This window comes from Medicago sativa, chromosome 6 (assembly GCF_051527215.1).
Source record: "Medicago sativa cultivar Bolivia chromosome 6, Bolivia_mono, whole genome shotgun sequence".
Taxonomy (NCBI): domain Eukaryota; kingdom Viridiplantae; phylum Streptophyta; class Magnoliopsida; order Fabales; family Fabaceae; genus Medicago; species Medicago sativa.
Genome location: NC_140754.1, coordinates 61219542 through 61239042, shown reverse-complemented (window position 1 = coordinate 61239042; position 19501 = coordinate 61219542). Strand labels below are relative to the sequence as shown.

Genomic DNA, 19501 nt, shown 5'->3' with positions numbered 1-19501 from the left:
TCTTCACTTTGTGGCTATATTGTATTTGTTCAGGTATCTCTTATCTTTTATATTTTTGTGATTTCATAAAAAAAGAGATCATGAGACATTTGACCTGTTCCCTTAAAAAAAATAAAAAGACATTGACATGTTAAAAATTTCACGTAATCATGTTTATGATGAAAGAGAGCCACATTTACACAAAGCACAAGTCAAATAATAATCCCTCCTTCCTTATATTTAAGCACCATTTTGATTAAAAATTTGTCTCTAAATATAAACTTCTTTTCAAATTACTAGATGCATTTATTATTTTTTTGTTCTTAAACATAGCAATAATTAATACCATTAACTTGTCTTGAAATATGAATAATCAAATTTAATACATATATAAAGAATGGACAATTTAGTAATATTAACTCATAAAATAGACAGATTAATTGGATTAACAACTTTTCTTAAAAAATACGTAAAATGCAAAGAGTGCTTGTATAGTAAAAGCCAAAATCACGTGAAAGTTTTAAAAAAAGAGGAATCACACGTGATGGTGTCGCAAAACCAAGAACAATATTCCCTTTTTCAATTAAGCGATCAAGTAAAAGTGGTCGTTTTTTGTTTACTGAAGTGTGAATGAATTTTTGTTTATACGTAAATGAACAAAGTGCAAGTGGTAGAATTTTTTTTTAAAGAAAAGTTCAAGGTGTAATTTCCTCTGTTATGGAAAATAGAATAAGGAAACAAACTTATTTCTCATACCTGAAATCATGATACAATTGGTATTTACAAGCTTTGATTGAGAGTTTGAAGGGAAGGAGGAAGAAGGACTTTGCAGGATGAAAAATATAGAGGAAAATAATTACATATTATTATTCAAAGAGGCATGATATTTACATAACTTTTTTTTTGACAAAATGATATTTATACAACTATTTATGACAACTTTTAAACATTATTATTACATAATCGTATTGTATTTTTATCATCTCGCTTAATTTGTTTTCCTTTTTCTATTGTTTTTTATGAATAAGAAGAGATAAAAAATTAATTTAAAAGTTATGTTAAATTAGTTAAACAAATTGTCTTAATCAAATCATGACAGATCGTCTTTTAAAAACTGCACGTAATCATGTTTATGATACAAGAGAGCCACATTAACACAAAGCACAAGTCAAAAATAGTAAAAGCCAAAAAGGACATGAAAGTTTCCGATAAACAAGACGAATCTCACGTGATGGTTTCGCAAAACCAAGGACAATATTCCCTTTTTCATTAAAGGAGTGAATATTCAAATTTATTGAAATGGCTATTTTGTCTCTGAAATTGTCATATGTCAAATAAATTAGTCCCTTCGTCCATTTGGGGTGCTAACAGTGATGACGTGGCCGTTAACGTCTCACATGTGTTGCCATGTTAGATGTCACATAAGCAGTGACTAATTTGACCGTTAGTAACCAAAATTTTCAAGAACGAAATTGATTGATTGCAGAAAACGTTATACAATTTAGTCCCTTTTATATTTAACTAACTATCAAATCGATCCATAAATTATATTAAAAAACTATCAAATAAGTCCTTGAATTATATAAACAGATATCAATTTGATTCTTGAAGCACATATGTGCAGAACAAAGTAAAAAAGTCATAAGACACAACTTCATCCTTAAAAATACCATCAAATAAGTCATAAGTCTTAAATATTATACATAGGCAAAAGCATAACTTGTTAATGCACCATAGTTGGGTTGTTTTTTCCTATGTAATATTTTAGACTTAAGACTTATGACTTATTTGATGGTATTTTCAAGGATGAAGTTGTGTCTTCTGACTTTTTTACTTTGTTCTACACATATATACTTCAAGGATCAAATTGATATATGCTTATATAATTCAATAACTTATTTGATGGTTTTTTAATATAATTTAGGGATCGACTTGATAGTTAGTAAAATATAGCAGAGACTAAATTGCATAACAATTTTTGCAATCAATCAATATCGTCCTTGAAAATTTTGGTCACTAATGACCAAATTAGTCCCTGCTTATGTGACATCTGACATGACAATCCATGTGAGAGGTTAACGACCACATCATCAGCGTTAACACCCAAATGGATGGAGGGACAAATTTGATTGACATACAACAAATTAGGAACAAAATAACCATTTCGTTAAATTGGGGGACGTTTTTGTCCGACTCGAGCAAATTCACTCTTCATTTAAGAGATCAAGTGTGGTACTCTCTCTGTTCCAAATTAACTGAGCAATTTGCTCATTTCACACATATTAAGAAAAATATATAAATGAAGACGATAGAAAAATGGTTTTAAGTGTTTTTGTTAAGTATTGATGCGTTCTCCACTATTATAAATGCAAAGTGAAATATATTAAATTGGGGTGATGAAAGTATAATTAATTAAAGTTATATTTGAAAAAAGTAATTAATATTGTATTGAAAAGTGATATAGATAAAAAGAATTAGGATAATATTATTTTGTAAATGACTCACTTGTTATGGAAAGAAAGCAGTGGTTTCTTGTTCACTGTGAATGAATTTTTGTTTATACGAAAATGAACAAAGTACAAGTGATAGAATTTAATAAAAAAAAAAAAAGTGCAAGTGGTAGATGATTAACAATAAATAAATAAACATCATGATGGTACTATGTGCTGGATATAAAATGAGAAATGATATTTTCACAACCATTTTTTGATAATTTTTGGACAATTTTCTCTCTCACACTCACATGATATTGTTATTCTCTCTCTTCCTTTTTCTCTCTCCATTGTTTTTGACCAATAAGAAGTGAGAAAAACAAGGTTATCAACAAAGTTGTCACCAAATGGATGTCAAAATATCATTACTCATATAAAATGTGTTTCTCTTTTATAGTCCTTCACCATTCATTCACTTACTCACTTTCTATATTCTTGCTTTTTGGTATTCCCAGGCTCAGTTATCCGAAGAAAGTTCAAGCCTTCAAGGTAATTTCCTCTATCTCTCTCTTTCAAATTATCTCTTGATAATATACTATATCTATTTATGTTATCTATCACTGTTAACTAATCGATGACATTTCATATGGAAATTCTTCATTTTTGTTTCCTTTCTTAGAGTCCTCGTCTCCAACCTCTATTAGATCCAAAGGGAAAGTCAGAGGTTGGTTCCTCCCATTCTAGGTTTGAGCGTTCTATAAGTGGTTTTATTCCAAGTCTATTGACAGGATCTCCATTGTCCTTTGAAGAGCTAAAGGCTCTGAGATGGGAGGATCCATGACTAACTTTTTTGTGTGGATAAAATAATGATGTAAAAAAAAAAAAAATTGTCTAATGAAATTGAAGTATGTGTTCCATTTCCTCCAAAATATCTTGTCAACATTCTCACTTTACGACATTAAAACAATAAACAATATGGTAGTTCCATATTACTGCTACATCTTTTTCTTTTCTCTCTTCGTTTATTTTGTTTGTCAAACATTTCTACCCCTAAATATGGTGGTTTGAACCAATGTTTTAAAAATCGGAAGGGAGATCTGACCAATAAGACCTTTGAGTGATTCAAGCGGTTGAACTGAAATAAATAAAGAGAAATGTTTACTGGTGCCCCGGGGCACTGGATAAGGATGTTTTTTTTGAAGGAGGATAAGGATGTTAAAAGAAAAAATTCTAAGTTAAAAAAGATATTTTTAAGTTTTTAATGCATTGATTATACAACTATCAATGCTAATATTACTATATTTGCTTCCTTAACCGGTGCCCTGGGACACTACTTAACATGACCCATAAATAAAAGTAGATACTTCCTCCGTCTCACAATAATTGTCACTTTACCATTGTTTCTTTTTCTCAAAATAATTGTCACTTTAGAATACCAATGCAGCATTTATTTTTTTTTCCATTAATATACCCTTATTTATTGAATTTCATCCAACTTAACCACTCCACTAACTACAATTAATAAGGGTGTTTTAGTAAATGACACTAATTTTACTATCAAAATCAACTCAACTAATCATTTCCTTAATAACCGTGCACAAACCTACGACTATAATTTAGAGACCGGGGGAGTAAATATAGTATTAAATTCCATAGGTGATTCCCGCAACCAATAATTTATAAAATAAAGTTTATAAAAGGCTTAATTGCACTTTTGGCCCCCTATCTTTTCAAAAGTTACGATTTTGGCCCCCTAACTAATTAAAATACAAAACAGCCTTCTATGTATTGGATCTTTGGTAGTTTTGGCCCCTAAAGCCACTTTTGACTTAGTCTTCGCTGACGTGACATCCACATCCCTTAATTGAAAATTTTGCAGAGTTTGAGAGTGGCTGTGCGAACCAATGTAGAAAAAGTAGTATCCATACAACAAAATAAGGATTAAGGACCAAGGGAAAGGGACACAAATGTAATTACCTCTTTAAAAAAATCTAGTTTTATCATCAGCATGTCCTGGTGGTGGGGAAACGAGTCGCTTCTATGTCTGCATGTTGCATCACAACTGTCCTCATAGAAAGAAAGAAACATGAAAATATAGGGAAATGTTAACTTGTGTCCTCAAGGTACAAGTTAATGATTCAAATATAGAAAAAACTTATTGGAATGTGTGCATTTCATTTAATATTTAACTTTTTAATCATTTAAATGCACAAAATTTTATAAGAAGTTTCTTCTTTTAGGTTTCTTAACATGTGCCCTAAGGGCACAAGTTAACATTACCCAAATAATATTATATGTTTTAAAATGAGTACTGCCGTTTAAAATTTTCTACATAAATTAATTTTTGCGGTTCTCATCTCCTGAAATATATATAAACTATGCTAACAAATGTCTTGAGATATTTGTTGAGGATTTAAAATTTGAAATGATTGATAAATTATAGGGGGCTGCTAACTTACACCCACCTAAAAACACTAAGGTACAAGTTAGCAAGCTACATCCACTTGTCTTTTACCAAAAAACCCATGTTTTTCTATTATAAACAAATACTCCCTCCGGTCACTATTATAAGCAAAAATCAACTTTTTAGGTTCATTCATTAAATGATGTAGACCAAATACATCATTTAATGAATGAACCTAAAAAGTTGATTTTTGCTTATAATAGTAATCGGAGGGAGTAATAGACAAAGGATAGTTTAGTAAATTTAGTTTACTTAAAACAAACAACACGCTACAAAACATGTTTTATGTAGCACAACTTCACAAGTACACAACAAAAAAAAAACATGCTATATGTTCCAGCGTTCTTTTTTATTTTTTGAAGGATGTTCCAGCATTTATCAATGCCATTATTATTATTGTTTCTATTTTTATGTTTCATTTTCTTTCACCCAACTTCTTTTTTAATAGTCACAATGACCTGATAACTTTTTTTCTTCTTCTTTTGGTTTGCTTAATTAATAGAGTAAAATAAAAAGTAGTTTCATTTAATGTAATTCCTGAAGTTATGCCTCTGCATGCTCAACTATTCAACAACTACAATAAATAAAATACTCCCTCCGTTTTATAATACTTGTCCATTTTGGAGAATAATTTTGTTTCACATTACTTGTCACTTTCAAGTTTCAATCTAACATTAATTATTATTTTGTCAATAATACCCTTACATATTTATTGTAGATAGAGAAAAAATAGAATGAAATAATAAATGATTAAGGGTATTATAGAAAACACACACATAATTTCATCAAAAATAACAAAATTTATGTGGTTTCTTGGTTACTGCAATTTCTCCAAAATGGACATGTATTTTGAAACGGAGGGAGTAATATTTGCATCCATCAGCATTCAACCGCGTGCCATTAAAAAATAATCAATAGCTCTACAATAAATAAAATAATTAATCATAAACTATTTTTTTTTTAGTTAATGCACTGATGGTTTGTTTGTTGCAAATGTGTACTGAAAAAAAAAAAAAAAAGTTAATCGGAATCCTTAAAAACAAGTAATTGGAAGTAGGGGTGTGCAAAAAAACTGGATCATGTGAACTATATCTGGAAATCCAGTAAACTGTTTTGGAAAAACCATTTTCTCTTGAACCAAAACTGACCCAGTCCATTTCATTGGAAACAGTTATAAACTGTATCCACTTAAAAAAACCATATTCAATTCTTTAACTGCATCCTGCATTTCAGAGAACAAGAGAGTTACTTCTCTGTTGTAACAAAAAAGGTGAGATTGAAAAAACAAAAAAAGTCGCTCAATAATTGTAGAAAGAGAAGGAGAAATTGAAAGAGAAAAGCAGTATTTTCACAAGGCTGCAACAACCACGATGGAGACAGAGAAACGGAGACGGCAACCGCTACGACGGTGGTGGAGACAACGACTGCAAAGACGGCAATAGAGACAACAACCGCAACAACGGCGGAGACGACAACCACATTGAATCGACGATACACTTTGGTGAAAACTGGAATCGGAGAAGAGTATCAATTGAATGAAAACTGGAATCGGAGAAGAGTACCAATTCAGTACCAATTGAATCGGAGAAGAGTACCAATTCGACGATACCCTTTTATCATTCTCTAACTTTGGTTTTTATCAATTGAATGAAAAACTATTCAGTACCAATTCAATAAAAGTTGTTTCAAACTAAATTCAAGAAAAAAAAAATCAGATTTTGTAACTAATCCATTTGTAAACCAGCAGTTTTTAATCAAATCCAGTTTAAACCGGTTTTGAGCCATATGGGAACCGGTCTGTTCATGAACCAGAAAAATGGTTTGGATCTCAAACTAGAACCATTTAAGTGGATTGGTTCTTATATTTGGTTAACCATGCACACCCCTAATTGGAAGTCCCTCAATCTCTCTGCCGAAAAAATAGGAGAATATATATTTGTTTAAGCTAGTTACAATAATGCCCTTCTATTTAATATTAATTATAATATAAACAAAATGATGTTTTAGTAAAATACAAGTGGGTGTAGCTTGCTAACTTGCACTTTAGTGTTTTTAGGTGGGTGTAAGTTAACAGCCCCCTAAATTATATATATAAAAAGTTATCTTTCATTGTTTCAATTTGTTGAATACATTGAATACATAATTTTTAAAATAAATTTTTACTTTAAAGTTCTTAACTTTTTTGGTGGTGGTCGGGGTTTGAACCTCAGACCTTGTTGGTGGTGGTCGGGGTTTGAACCTCATTGTCCTTACCTACTGAACTAAGCTCGCGTGGACCTTTAAAGTTCTTAACTAATGTAAGGGTACTTATTAGCTTTTTCTAAAAAAATATTATTTTAAAATTAATGTACATAGTCTTCTTAATTATAGATCTTGGTTGAGTTTGTCAAAAAAGAAAAAAATCTTAATTGAGAAAATATAAATTTTAAAATAAAACGACATTTATTTTAAAATAATATTTTTGTTAAAGTGACGTTCATCGTTAAAATAATTCTTAGTTGATTTTATTTTAGCTTCTAACCAAACTTCAAATTATTAAGTTCTCCTTCATTTAATAATAAAACACAAACCACCAAATAATTTAAAAATATAGTTATTTTAATAATTACTAAAAAGTAGTTTTAAAGTCTTGTTTATTTGGCTAATAATGTATGCATCTAACTTTCCTTTTTCCTTTGATGTCAATGTCAATTCTTCCTTTCGGTGACCTTTCTTTATAATTTTCAAAAGGGTCCAAAAAAGTAGAAGCATCAATTTAATTCCACTATGCTTCTTTTCCTAATGGAGTGTTGTATTAAAGTGCGACAAAAACCAATCAATATTTCGCCATTTAATTGATTTTAAACAAAATAAATCACTTCAAAAAAATAAAAATGTAGGGCCTTACTGTTATCAATGTGCACAACTTCAAAGGAAAGGAACAAAAATACAAAGACTTAATTGCACTTTTGGTCCCCGATCTTTCCAAAAGTTGTGATTTTGGCTCTTTAACTAATTAAAATACAAAACAGCCCCCTATGTATTGGATCTTTGGCAGTTTTGACCCCCAAGGCCAATTTTGACTCGGTCAACACACACGTGGACGACACATGTATTTTTTTTTATTTTATAATTATTTAATTTTTTAATTTTTTATTTTTGTAATTAAAAAAATTAATTTTTTATTTTTAAATTATTTAAAAATGTATATTTTTAATTAAAAAATAAAAAAGATTTTTTTAAAAAATTTTAAAAAAACTATTTTTTATTTTTTAATTATTTAAAAATTATTTTTTTATTAAAAAATAAAAAAATATTTTTTTTTATTTTTTTAATTAAAAAAAATTAAGTGATGTGGGTGCCACGTCAACAAAGACCAAGTCAAAATTGGCCTAGGGCCAAAACTGCCAAAGATCCAATACATAGGGGGTTGTTTTGTATTTTAATTAGTTATGGGGCCAAAATCGAAACTTTTGGAAAGATAGGGGCCAAAAGTGCAATTAAGCCTTCATAAAATGATCAAACATATACATCAAAAAACAAATAATTAACAAACATGTAAACTAGAACATAAATCTACAATGCATTTAACGGGGCAGTATCCGGGTTCAATTCTTGACAATGCTTTACTTAGCTCTTAGTCGAATTCTAGACTACTAGAGCCTCCTTTCCCTAAGAACCGGATGATTATCACCTTTTTTTTCAATTATGTAAGAACATGAAGAATGATAAAAAAAATAATATATTTTGAAAAGGGAAATGGGTCTTGATCGGAGTCCAAGACATAAATTTACTTTCAAAATGTAAGATAGCCCAATCATAATAAATGGTGTCTGCTAGGTTGTAGCATTAAACAAGGATATCCCCTTGAGGAACTCCGATCTAACCTTGCAGCTGTTGGTGATTCCCAAATCCCAACTGTCAAAGAAAATGCCCCAACTTCGCTTGTGAACTTGTGATGACCATGACTGAGGCGAGGGAGATCAATCATTCCGTTGTTGAGGTTGATGCATCATAGTGTCTTTCATACTCCCTCCGTTTCAAAATGAGTGTTGTTTTAGGTGTTTACACACATATTAAGAAATGCAATGATTAAAAGAAAGAGAATGATTATTTTACCAAATTATCCTTATTAACTATTGGTTAATTTTAAAAGTAATACTTTGGAAGTAGTATGCAGAGTATTCATTGGAGGGTACAATTGAAAAGAAAAAGTTATTATTGCATTGGAAACTGAAAGTGACCTTCATTTTGAAACAAATTTTTTTGGCTAAAACGACACTCATTTTGAAACAGAGGGAGTATTAAATAATTGTTTACAAGAAAAATAATTTATAGTAGATAAATATATATTATGGGGTAGCATCATATCATATAAACATATATGCTTATATTAAAAGAAGGGTTAAATATATTTTTTTTTTCCCTATGAATATATCAATTTTTCATTTTAGTCTACTAAAATTTTTGTTGGACTTTTAGTCCTCCAAAAGTTTTTTTTTTTGAGAAAAGTCCTTCAAAAGTTTTTCATCACTACTTTTGTTCCTACTTTTTAGTCAACCCATGTCAAGCTTTAATATGTTTTTAATGAAATTTTTGAGAAATGAGTAGAATATTATGACAACCTATTCCAAAAGAAATTATATTTTTATATCAAAACATAAATTAAATATATTTTTTTATGTTTTTGGTGCTTAAAAATTAAAATTTAATTCAAGTTTTGTTTCATAATTCTAACTTTTTTTTAGGAGAGATTGTCGTAATATTCTACACATTTCTGAAAAATTTTATTAAAAAATTTTAGGGGGACTAAAATAAAAAGTTTGTATATTTAACCCTTAAAAGAAAAAAAATAAAAAATTCCGCATCTATTTGTAAGTTCTATAAATTTAAATTTCATATGAAAATTCTTAAATAGTACTCCCTCCATTCGAAATTATGTCATTTTAGCAATATCAATGAATCATTGATGCTTATTTTTCTATTATGCCATTTACTATTAATTACTTTATCTTTTTTTTAAATTCTTTTAATTTTTGTTTTACATACCATTAATGAAGTACATTTTTTGTAAAACAACTCACAATTACTCTTTTTTTATACAACTTTAACTATATTTTTTAATCTATATAAATTTGAAGCAGAGGAAGTAGTTAGTTAGTGTCACCAATAGCCATAAGGGAAAATTTTAACTACCTATAAATTCTAGCCAAATGCAACTAACCTCCTCATAAATTTTTCTAAACATCACATACCTCTCTTCAAGTCACCATGAACTCAAATTCATTTAAAGTAAATTTCATTTTTTGGATGATAATTTAAAGAATTTTTGAAATGATGAGAATTTATAAAGTATTTCGTCTAAGTAAAATTTACAAAATTTAAAATGACCCATAAAAGCTATGGTTTTCAAATTTTGTATATTGGTCCTCGTATTTTGCAAATTGACCCCAATAAAATTTAAAAAAATTACAAAGTGACCCATCAAATCTTTCAACAACTTCAAATCGGCCTTTAAAATTTTTTGAAATTTGCAAATTGACCCTTATTTTTCAATTTTCAAAGCTGACCAGAAAATTGCAAAATTTACACAAGTAACCCAACAATAACAATGATGAAATATCACCAATGTCAATTGAATAACTCCAACAATTTTATTACAAAAACATTTTAAAATAAAAAAAAACTCAATTGAATAATTTAATTACCTCATCTAAATTGTTTGGAATAATTCCTCCAAAATTTTCAATTACCTCATCCAAATCTATTCTTAGAGATTTTTTTATAGCTTCTGTTTGGGAAGTTATACCCTACACCCCAACAATTATACCTTTACCCCTACGAACCATCCAGATTACCAATTTTAACCTTTTACAAAATCTCATCTCGTTCACCCTACCAATCTTCTGGAAAAGTAGCCACCGAACATGGTTTCTCAATATTAGTTACCGAAAACTCATTTTGTAAACAGAATCATTTGGTTTGAGAAGTATATTTGCAAAAATCACATTTGTAGTATCAATCTTCTCATCAGATTCCACGTTAGTGGCTTCAAACCAACAACACATACTTAGTACTTACAGAGGCTTGCCTTCGACAGTTGTTATATAACACAATGGCATACTTACAGAGGCTTGCCTTCGACAGTTGTTATATAACACAATGGCAAATAGAATTAAAAATACACAGCCAATTTGTTGAAAAACTTTTGTTAACTCTAAATCTAGCACATCATTTTCCCTCATTGAATTTTGTTGAGTTCCAATTTGATCATAACCCCAGTTTACTTTTTTTGACATGGGTCATGTAAAAATCAGATCTTTTTAATCAAATTTAAGGTATTCTTTATTTTGCAATTCTCTATTTAGATTTTTTTTTAATTTCAACCCCATCAAATTGATGTGTGAGGTGGAGAGGGAGAGCAGAGGAAGGAGTGATGAATGGATCTACAACATGAGTTCAATTTGAACCTTGCAACTTCAAGGTGAGAAATTGGTCGTTTGGGGTGAATGGTTTGTAGGGGTGAATGGGTGAGATTTTGTAGAGGTTAAAATTGGTATTTTTTATGGTTTGTAAGGGTAAAGGTATAAGTGTTGGGGTGTGAGGTATAATTTCCTTCTGTTTGTTGTTTTTCTTTTCTTACACTATGTATTTTGGAGATACGACTCTTTTTTTTTTTTCTTTCCCTTGGTTGAGTAATATATACTCTGATGTTATATTTCTTCGATACATCACCATGGTTCTCTAAAAATGAAAATAATCTGCAACCTGTTTTCCAGAGAAAGAAAATTACATAGTCATGTTGCCATATTTAAATGTTATTGGAGAATTATTTTCTTAGTATTCAGCGGGAAAAAAAAACAGAGAGAAGTTAATGGAAAAATACACTGTTTAACGGTGAAGGGAGGTATTCATATGTTCGATGAAAACTTATGAAAGGTTAAGTGATATTTAGAGAGAGCGACAGTGCAAGTTTAATAGACTTTAAGGGAGGTGAGTGTAAATTCTACTTTCTCATTATTTTATAAAAAAACCACCCATTGTTAAAAAACAAAAAATTCAAAGTAAAAATCACACATTGTGAAATGTTAAGTTAATCATAATTAGAAGCATTGTATGAGAGTGGTTCTATGCGTGGGGCTGTAACAAGAGAGATATTATTTTGCATATATATAATTCTTGTTTCATTTAATTTTGCCTGGCTGAAAGAATATATTTTCATCTTGCAGAGACTTTTAAGAATATATCATATGGCAGAATTGGTAGCTGGGGCATTTCTTCAGTCTTCCTTTCAAGTGATTATTGAGAAGTTAGCTTCGGTTGATATCAGAGACTACTTCAGTAGTAACAATGTTGGTGCCCTTGCGAAAGAACTTAATATTGCACTTGATTCTATCAACCAAGTACTAGACGAAGCAGAGATAAAGCAGTACCAAAACAAATATGTGAAGAAGTGGCTTGATGAACTTAAGCATGCTGTTTATGAAGCAGACCAACTATTAGATGAGATTTCTACAGATGCAATGCTAAATAAGCTGAAAGCTGAATCTGAACCACTTACCAGCAATTTATTTTGCTTGGTTTCAGCTTTAACTAGAAATCCATTTGAATCAAGGCTCAATGAACAACTGGATAAACTAGAACTTATTGCAAAGCAAAAGAAAGAGTTGGGATTGGGAGAAGGTCCAAGTGCTAGTAATGAAGGCTTAGTTAGTTGGAAACCATCAAAAAGATTGTCATCTACAACTCTCGTGGATGAGTCAAGCATATATGGAAGAGATGTTGATAAGGAAAAACTAATCAAGTTTTTACTTGCAGGCAATATCAGTTGCAACCAGGTTCCAATAATCAGCATAGTAGGTTTAGGAGGGATGGGAAAAACCACCCTTGCTAAGCTTGTGTACAACGACAACAAGATAAAGGAGCAATTTGACCTTAAAGCATGGGTCTATGTTTCAGAATCTTTTGACGTTGTTGGACTCACCAAAGCAATTCTCAAGTCATTTAGTTCTTCAGCAGATGGTGAAGACTTGAACCTACTCCAACATCAACTCCAACAAATGCTAATGGGAAAGAAATACTTGCTTGTTTTAGATGATATCTGGAACGGGAATGCTGAATGTTGGGAGCAGTTGCTACTCCCGTTTAACCATGGATCTTCTGGAAGTAAGATTATGGTGACAACACGTGAAAAGGAGCTATCATATCATGTCCTAAAATCCACCAAGTTATTTTATTTACAGCAATTGGACAAAAGCAATTGTTGGAGTTTATTTGTGACACATGCATTTCAAGGCAAGAGTATGTCTGAATATCCAAATCTTGAATCAATTGGCAGGAAAATAGTGGACAAGTGTGGTGGGTTGCCTTTAGCTATAAAATCTTTGGGCCAACTTTTACGGAAAAAATTTTCTCAACATGAATGGATTAAGATATTGGAGACTGATATGTGGCGTTTATCAGACGGGGACCAAACCATTAACTCAGTGCTGAGATTGAGTTACCATAATCTCCCTTCCGATCTGAAGCGTTGCTTTTCCTATTGTTCCATTTTTCCCAAGGGTTATAAACTTAGAAAAGATGAATTGATCAAGCTTTGGATGGCAGAAGGTTTGTTGAAGTGTTGCGGATCAGATAAAAGTGAAGAAGAGTTTGGTAATGAAATATTCGGTGATCTTGAGTCAATTTCATTTTTTCAACGATCATATGATTATTTGAACCACTATACAATGCATGATCTGGTACATGATTTAACAAAATCAGTGTCAGGAGAACTTTGTATGCAAATAGAGGGTGCTAAGGTGGAAGGTATCCGTCAAAGGACACGTCATATCTGGTGCTCTCTTCAATCAAAATGTGTTGATAAATTACCAGTGCCAATTTGTGTTGATAAGTTACTAGAGCCAATTTGTGAGCTTCAAGGATTACGTACTCTAATACTAGAAGGCCATAGGGGTACGTTGATAAGCAACACTGTTCAACATGATTTGTTTTCAAGACTACAATGTTTGAGGATGTTATCATTTAGATATTGTGGTGTCTCGAAGCTAGTGGATGGGATTAGCAATTTAAAACTTTTGCGTTATCTAGACCTTTCTTACACTCAGATTACAAGTTTACCCGATGCCGTTTGTATGTTGTATAATTTGCAAACACTCTTGTTGCAAGGGTGTGAATTGACTGAGCTCCCTTCAAATTTTTCCAAACTCATCAATTTACGTCATCTTGAACTCCCTCATGAAACGAAGATGCCAAAGCATGTAGGAAAGCTAGAGAGTCTTCAGGCCTTGCCTTATTTTATTGTGGAAAAGCAGAAAGGATATGATCTTAAGGAGTTAGAGAAACTAAACTATCTTCATGGAACAATTCATATTACAGGATTGGGTAATGTCATCGACCCTGCAGATGCTGTGATAGCCAATATGGAAGATAAGAAGTATTTAGAAAAATTACATATGGAGTTCGATGGCAGAAGAGAAGAAATAGATGATTCAATAGTTGAAAGCAATGTGGCTGTGTTGGAGGCTCTTCAACCAAATAGCAACTTGAAGTGGCTTAACATCAAATATTACAAAGGTAATAGCTTTCCAAATTGGATAAGGGGTTGTCATTTACCCAACTTGGTATCTCTTTTTCTGCAAGACTGTGGCTTATGTTCCCGTTTGCCACAACTTGGGCAACTACCCTCACTCAAGGAGCTTTATATTTATGGTTGTGATGGAATAAAGATAATTGGTGAAGAATTTTATGGCAATAATTCAACAAATGTTCCTTTCAGGTCCCTTGAAGTTTTGAAGTTTGATAGGATGAACAACTGGGAGGAGTGGTTATGTCTTGAAGGGTTTCCTTTGCTTAAAAAGCTTTATATAAGTGAATGTCCCAAATTGAAATGGGCCCTGCCTCAACACCTTCCTTCTTTACAAAAATTGGAAATTAGTGATTGCATCAAGTTGGAAGCATCAAGTCCAAAGGGTGATAATATCATAGAGTTAGATCTGCAGAGATGTGATCGGATTTTGGTAAATGAATTGCCGACTAGCTTGAAAAAGCTAGTCCTTTATGAAAATGCGTACACCGAGTTCTCCGTGGAGCAAAATTTAATCAACAATGCCATTCTTGAAGATCTGTGTTTGGATTTGAATGGCTTTGTAGAGTGTCCCTCTTTGGATTTGCTTTGCTGTAATTCTCTTCGTGTACTTTCAATAAGAGGCTGGCACTCCTCCTCCTTGCCTTTGAAACTACACTTGTTTACCAATCTTGATGTTATGCATTTGTACGATTGTCCAGAGTTGGAATCATTTCCTGAGGAAGGTTTTCCTCCCCACTTGATCGACCTTCTAATATCCAATTGCCCTAAACTGATTGCTTCAAGAGAGCAGTGGGGTTTGTTCCAACTCAATTCCTTGGAATCATTCATTGTTAGTGATGACTTTGAAAACGTGGAGTCTTTCCCAGAGGAGAATCTGCTTCCACAAACCCTTATGACTCTTCATTTGTATAATTGTTCAAAGCTAAGAATAATAAACTACAAAGGTCTTCTCCACCTCAAATATCTCAAAGATCTATACATTGAAGATTGTCCTGGTGTTGAGTGTTTGCCAGCGGAGGGTATACCCAACTCCCTTTCTTATTTGAGGATTACTGGTTGTCCATTACTCAAGCAGAAATATCAAAAGGAGGAGGGAGAAAGTTGGCATACAATTTGTCACATCCCTGAAGTTGAGATTGACGAAATTGAGCAACATGAATAAGATGCTGCAGCAGGCAAGTACAGTTCATGTGTTAGTCTTCTCTGAATTATTACTATTGTTAGGAAGAAGTGATTAAGATTACTGTATAAATTGAATGTCTTTCCACTTTGTTGTCAAAAGGATTTTTGGTGTTTTAGATCTACTCAAATTCTCTGTGGTTGATGATATTCTGCACTGCCATATTAAAAATTGTGATTTGGATCTCTCTTTTGACATAGCTTCAAACAGAAACGTGGCTGGTTACAAAATTTTTTCTAATTTCTTGTTTTGCATACCATAGAATTAAATTTTTTTTTTTTTTTTTATAGAATATCTAATTTCAGTTCTGCAGCTAGAAAATATTTACAATTCGTATGCATTTTTTCAAACAACCAAAAGTTACTAACATTGCCATAATTTTATTTTTCTTAAAATCAAATAGAACACTCTATGTTTAGTATGTATCATTCATTTCTTGCCAGCATCCTGATTATAAAGGTCCTCTGATACTATTTTACAAAGTTGTGGTCTGCAACAAATGTAATAGGCCATATTAAACTTTTATATTTGTTAACACTTACATACAATGTTGGTTTCTGTAAAACGTAATTGAGATTAGGATATATAAATCTTGACTCATTTCAAGTTACTGATGTCTATAATATTATGTATTTATTCTTCTGACTTTGTGCCCCTTTTTACGAGTCTATATCGTTAATTGTCTGATTTGTGTCTTTCCAGAAGCAGGTAGAATGGATAACTTGCATCAACCAATTACAAGGTGAGGATGTCATGTGGCCTTTTACTCTGATTTTCATTTTATTTTTTATTGTTAAGAACAACTGATCAAAAATATTATTAAAATCAAAAACTGAGAAAATCACTGTTCATAAGGTGGATAGTAGCAGCTCAAGACGAGATGATGAAAACTTCTGTTACTCCCAAATGGCATAAATAACTTGATTCTTTTGTGATTTTGTTTCTAGAAAAGGCAAATCTGGTATTTTCTAATTGTGCTTGGATCATGATTTAGTTAACTTCTGTGATTTTTGCTGCTGTGGAGCTCTGTGTTGACATAACGTAGCCTCTAAACAGAACACGTGCTGCATGCTAGAATTTTCTCATTTTGCTCTGGTATAGAAGTTCAAGAGTCTCTAATTTCAGAACTGCATTAATAAAAATTGTTTGAAAACATTTCATTACAAAATTTTATTTATTGTATGTATTTATAATTGTTGAGATTCTTTTTCTCTTTGGTATTTTAATACAAACAGTTACATTGACATTCCTGCTTGTCATTGTTCATAGGTCAATTAGCTTATAAACATGCTCATTTATGAGCACCTTAAAAAAAGGGACAAAATTTATACAAGTATTTATGAATGTCTTCTAAATATAATGATGTTTTTTAGGACTTGAGAAGAAATCTGGAGAAGTCCTTGCTTTGCACAACATTTCCATAAAGAGAAGAAATCAAAGAAATATACTCAAATTAGATATCTTCATTATATATGCTTCCAGATGTAACACATTACAATTCTGCAAGGCACTACTCCAATTTATGCCTAAGGAAAGATGAGTCAGCCGAATTTGATAAAAATGGACAGCTTGATCACAAGTGTTTTCATGGAATCAAGGAAACTAGGAGTAGCAGGAAAAATTTAACCAACTCCAAGTGGAAGAAATATGTGTTAGATAGAAGTGTGCATTGTGAAATGTCAGTGACTCCTTTCTCTGAAATTTCATTTTATTTTCAATTTACTGTTTGTATATTCCTTCTTAGTTCATGCACTGGAGTCTGGAAGTTGACTTGCATATTTAGTTAAATTCAATAAAACACTACTTTCATTGCAATACTACTGATTGGCATTATAGTTACTCACTGTTGTTGTTCTATGATGGAAATTAATATTATTAGTAACGTGTTCATTTTTTCCCTTTTAGGGGAGTATTCTAAAAATTGGAGAATGATGATATGGAATATTGAGAAATTTAAATGAAGGTGGTTGATGCATTATTGGCTTGATAAAATATGCCAAACTCTTTATTAAATTATCATCATGTGGAGAGAAGGCAATGGTGAAGCAGATCTAGTTTGTAAAGGTTCATGGTGTTTTAATGGAATCAAGTTTTCCTGCGATGCACTTGTTCTGTTTTATGCTTTAACATTTGAATGTTTCTATGTCAAAGGTCCTTCCTTTGTGAATTATCTACGCATATTACTGTTGAAGGTTTTATTTGTTTTTATATTACAGAATCTGAAAACAATGACACCAATAATAATTTGAGAGAATGGGAAGCATAGTTTATAACCACATGTGATTGTGTTGGACAGCAACACGCTTTGTGTACTATGAAAATGCTTTCAATAGATGCTCTGGTTCGTGGAGGAATATGAGAGTATTACAACTTCCTTTGCCATATCTGATACTATAATTTTTGGATTTTCAAGCTGTTCTATTTGGATTTTCAAATTCTATTTTGAAAAATAATATCTACTGAAGATGTTACTGGGTTGAGTCACTGTCAGGTCTCTCTCTTTAAGACATTTCATGGCACTGCCCAAAGTTGTGCAGGGCATACTAGCAACCATACCGCCTCCAGGATAAAACAAGCCAAACTACAATTGTGCGGTGAACTACTGCATTGTAGAAAACTGTTCGAGATTTACACCACCAATATGGTACAAAGACCATTCTTTTAATACTGAAACCACTTTAATATGGTACTGTTACCACTCTATTATGGTGCTGAGACCACTCACATACGGTGTTACCATGCACCATTCTAATTTTTAACTTCTCCAACTATGATACTATGATCACTCAAATATGGTTTTACACCATTCTAACCTTTAACTTCTTTAAGGGAAGAAAATATTGAAAAGGAACTATACTCACTTAAGATCATTCATAATTCTGAAGGGATATTATTCTTAAAAAATGAACTATGATCTTAAAAATATTTTTTATTCCAAAGAGATATATATTATCGAAGAGACTATGCTTTTAAGATCATTTTTAATTCTGAAGGGACATTATACCGACAAAGGGACTATGGTCTCAAGAACACTCTTAATTCCGAAGGGACATAATAAGGAGATGAGGAGAAGAATAGCTGGTCGACACAAGATGGACGGAGAAGAGAGAAAGAGTTGTCGACAACTCAACATAAGCTCTTTGGTGTGATTTTTGAACAGATTGGAGTACTCTAACGGAAAAGATCAAAATGGAACTTACCCATTAACTAGTTAAACAACACTTGTGGATAAGATAAAAATGAAACAAATACACATAAGTGGAGGAAACAAACTCATTGGATTTGAATGAAGAAAAGATAAGAAATTCAATTGAACTCTTATTCTTATTCTTATCACAACCACCCTAAGCTAACTTTACAGGAAGTGATATTCACGAATAAAATTAATAATTACTATTATTTTTATCATTATCAAGTATTTAAAATTAAATACCGCAATTTAAACACTGCTAATGTGTGTGTTATATTTTATGTGGGACCCCCACATTCTATTTTTTCAATTCAGACAACAATAGATCAAAGTATAATTACGTGGTTTTAATCTTCCAATTTTTCTTCCAACATCACACCAATGTTCCAACAATCTCTCACTTGAATTTAAAAAATGGTTTCAATAATAACTTCAAAACATTTATATAAGGTTGCTAATAAACAAAGGTGTCGCCTACAACTTGAACCTTTGCATAGCGAATAATATTTCGATTTAACAAGAGTTGCTTACAACATTGAACTCTATCTCAGACATAGAACCCGCACACAAACCTTTTACTAAGGTGTATTCTAAAAGCCCGTGCGTTTTTGGCCATGCACGTCTATCCCAGTTTTAACGAACGCTCTAGGTATTCTTCTCCAAATCCAATAGGATCTAGCCTGAGTTC

General features: G+C 31.6%; 1 protein-coding gene across 4 annotated transcripts; it reads left to right on the top strand.

Moving 5' to 3' along the window:
- Nucleotides 1–2874: 2874 nt before the first annotated feature.
- Nucleotides 2875–17977, top strand: LOC146916083 (putative disease resistance RPP13-like protein 1). Of its 4 annotated transcripts, none has more exons than XM_085718253.1 (5): nt 2875–2960; nt 12084–15618; nt 16326–16365; nt 16997–17301; nt 17529–17977. In XM_085718253.1, exon 2 carries the CDS (start codon nt 12105–12107, stop codon nt 15603–15605), a length of 3501 nt encoding a protein of 1166 aa, XP_085574379.1. In that variant the 5' UTR covers nt 2875–2960; nt 12084–12104; the 3' UTR covers nt 15606–15618; nt 16326–16365; nt 16997–17301; nt 17529–17977. The 4 variants fall into 4 exon arrangements, with proteins under 4 accessions (XP_085574379.1, XP_085574381.1, XP_085574380.1 ...); XM_085718255.1 differs by lacking the exon at nt 17529–17977 and adding an exon at nt 16618–16718 and having other exon boundaries at nt 16997–17440; XM_085718254.1 differs by lacking the exon at nt 17529–17977 and adding an exon at nt 16571–16718 and having other exon boundaries at nt 16997–17440.
- The last annotated feature ends 1524 nt before the right edge of the window (nt 17978–19501 follow it).

Coding starts and splice junctions, on each gene's coding strand:
- LOC146916083 (XM_085718253.1), top strand. CDS start 12,105: ATGGCAGAATTGGTAGCTGGGGCATTTCTTCAGTCTTCCTTTCAAGTG.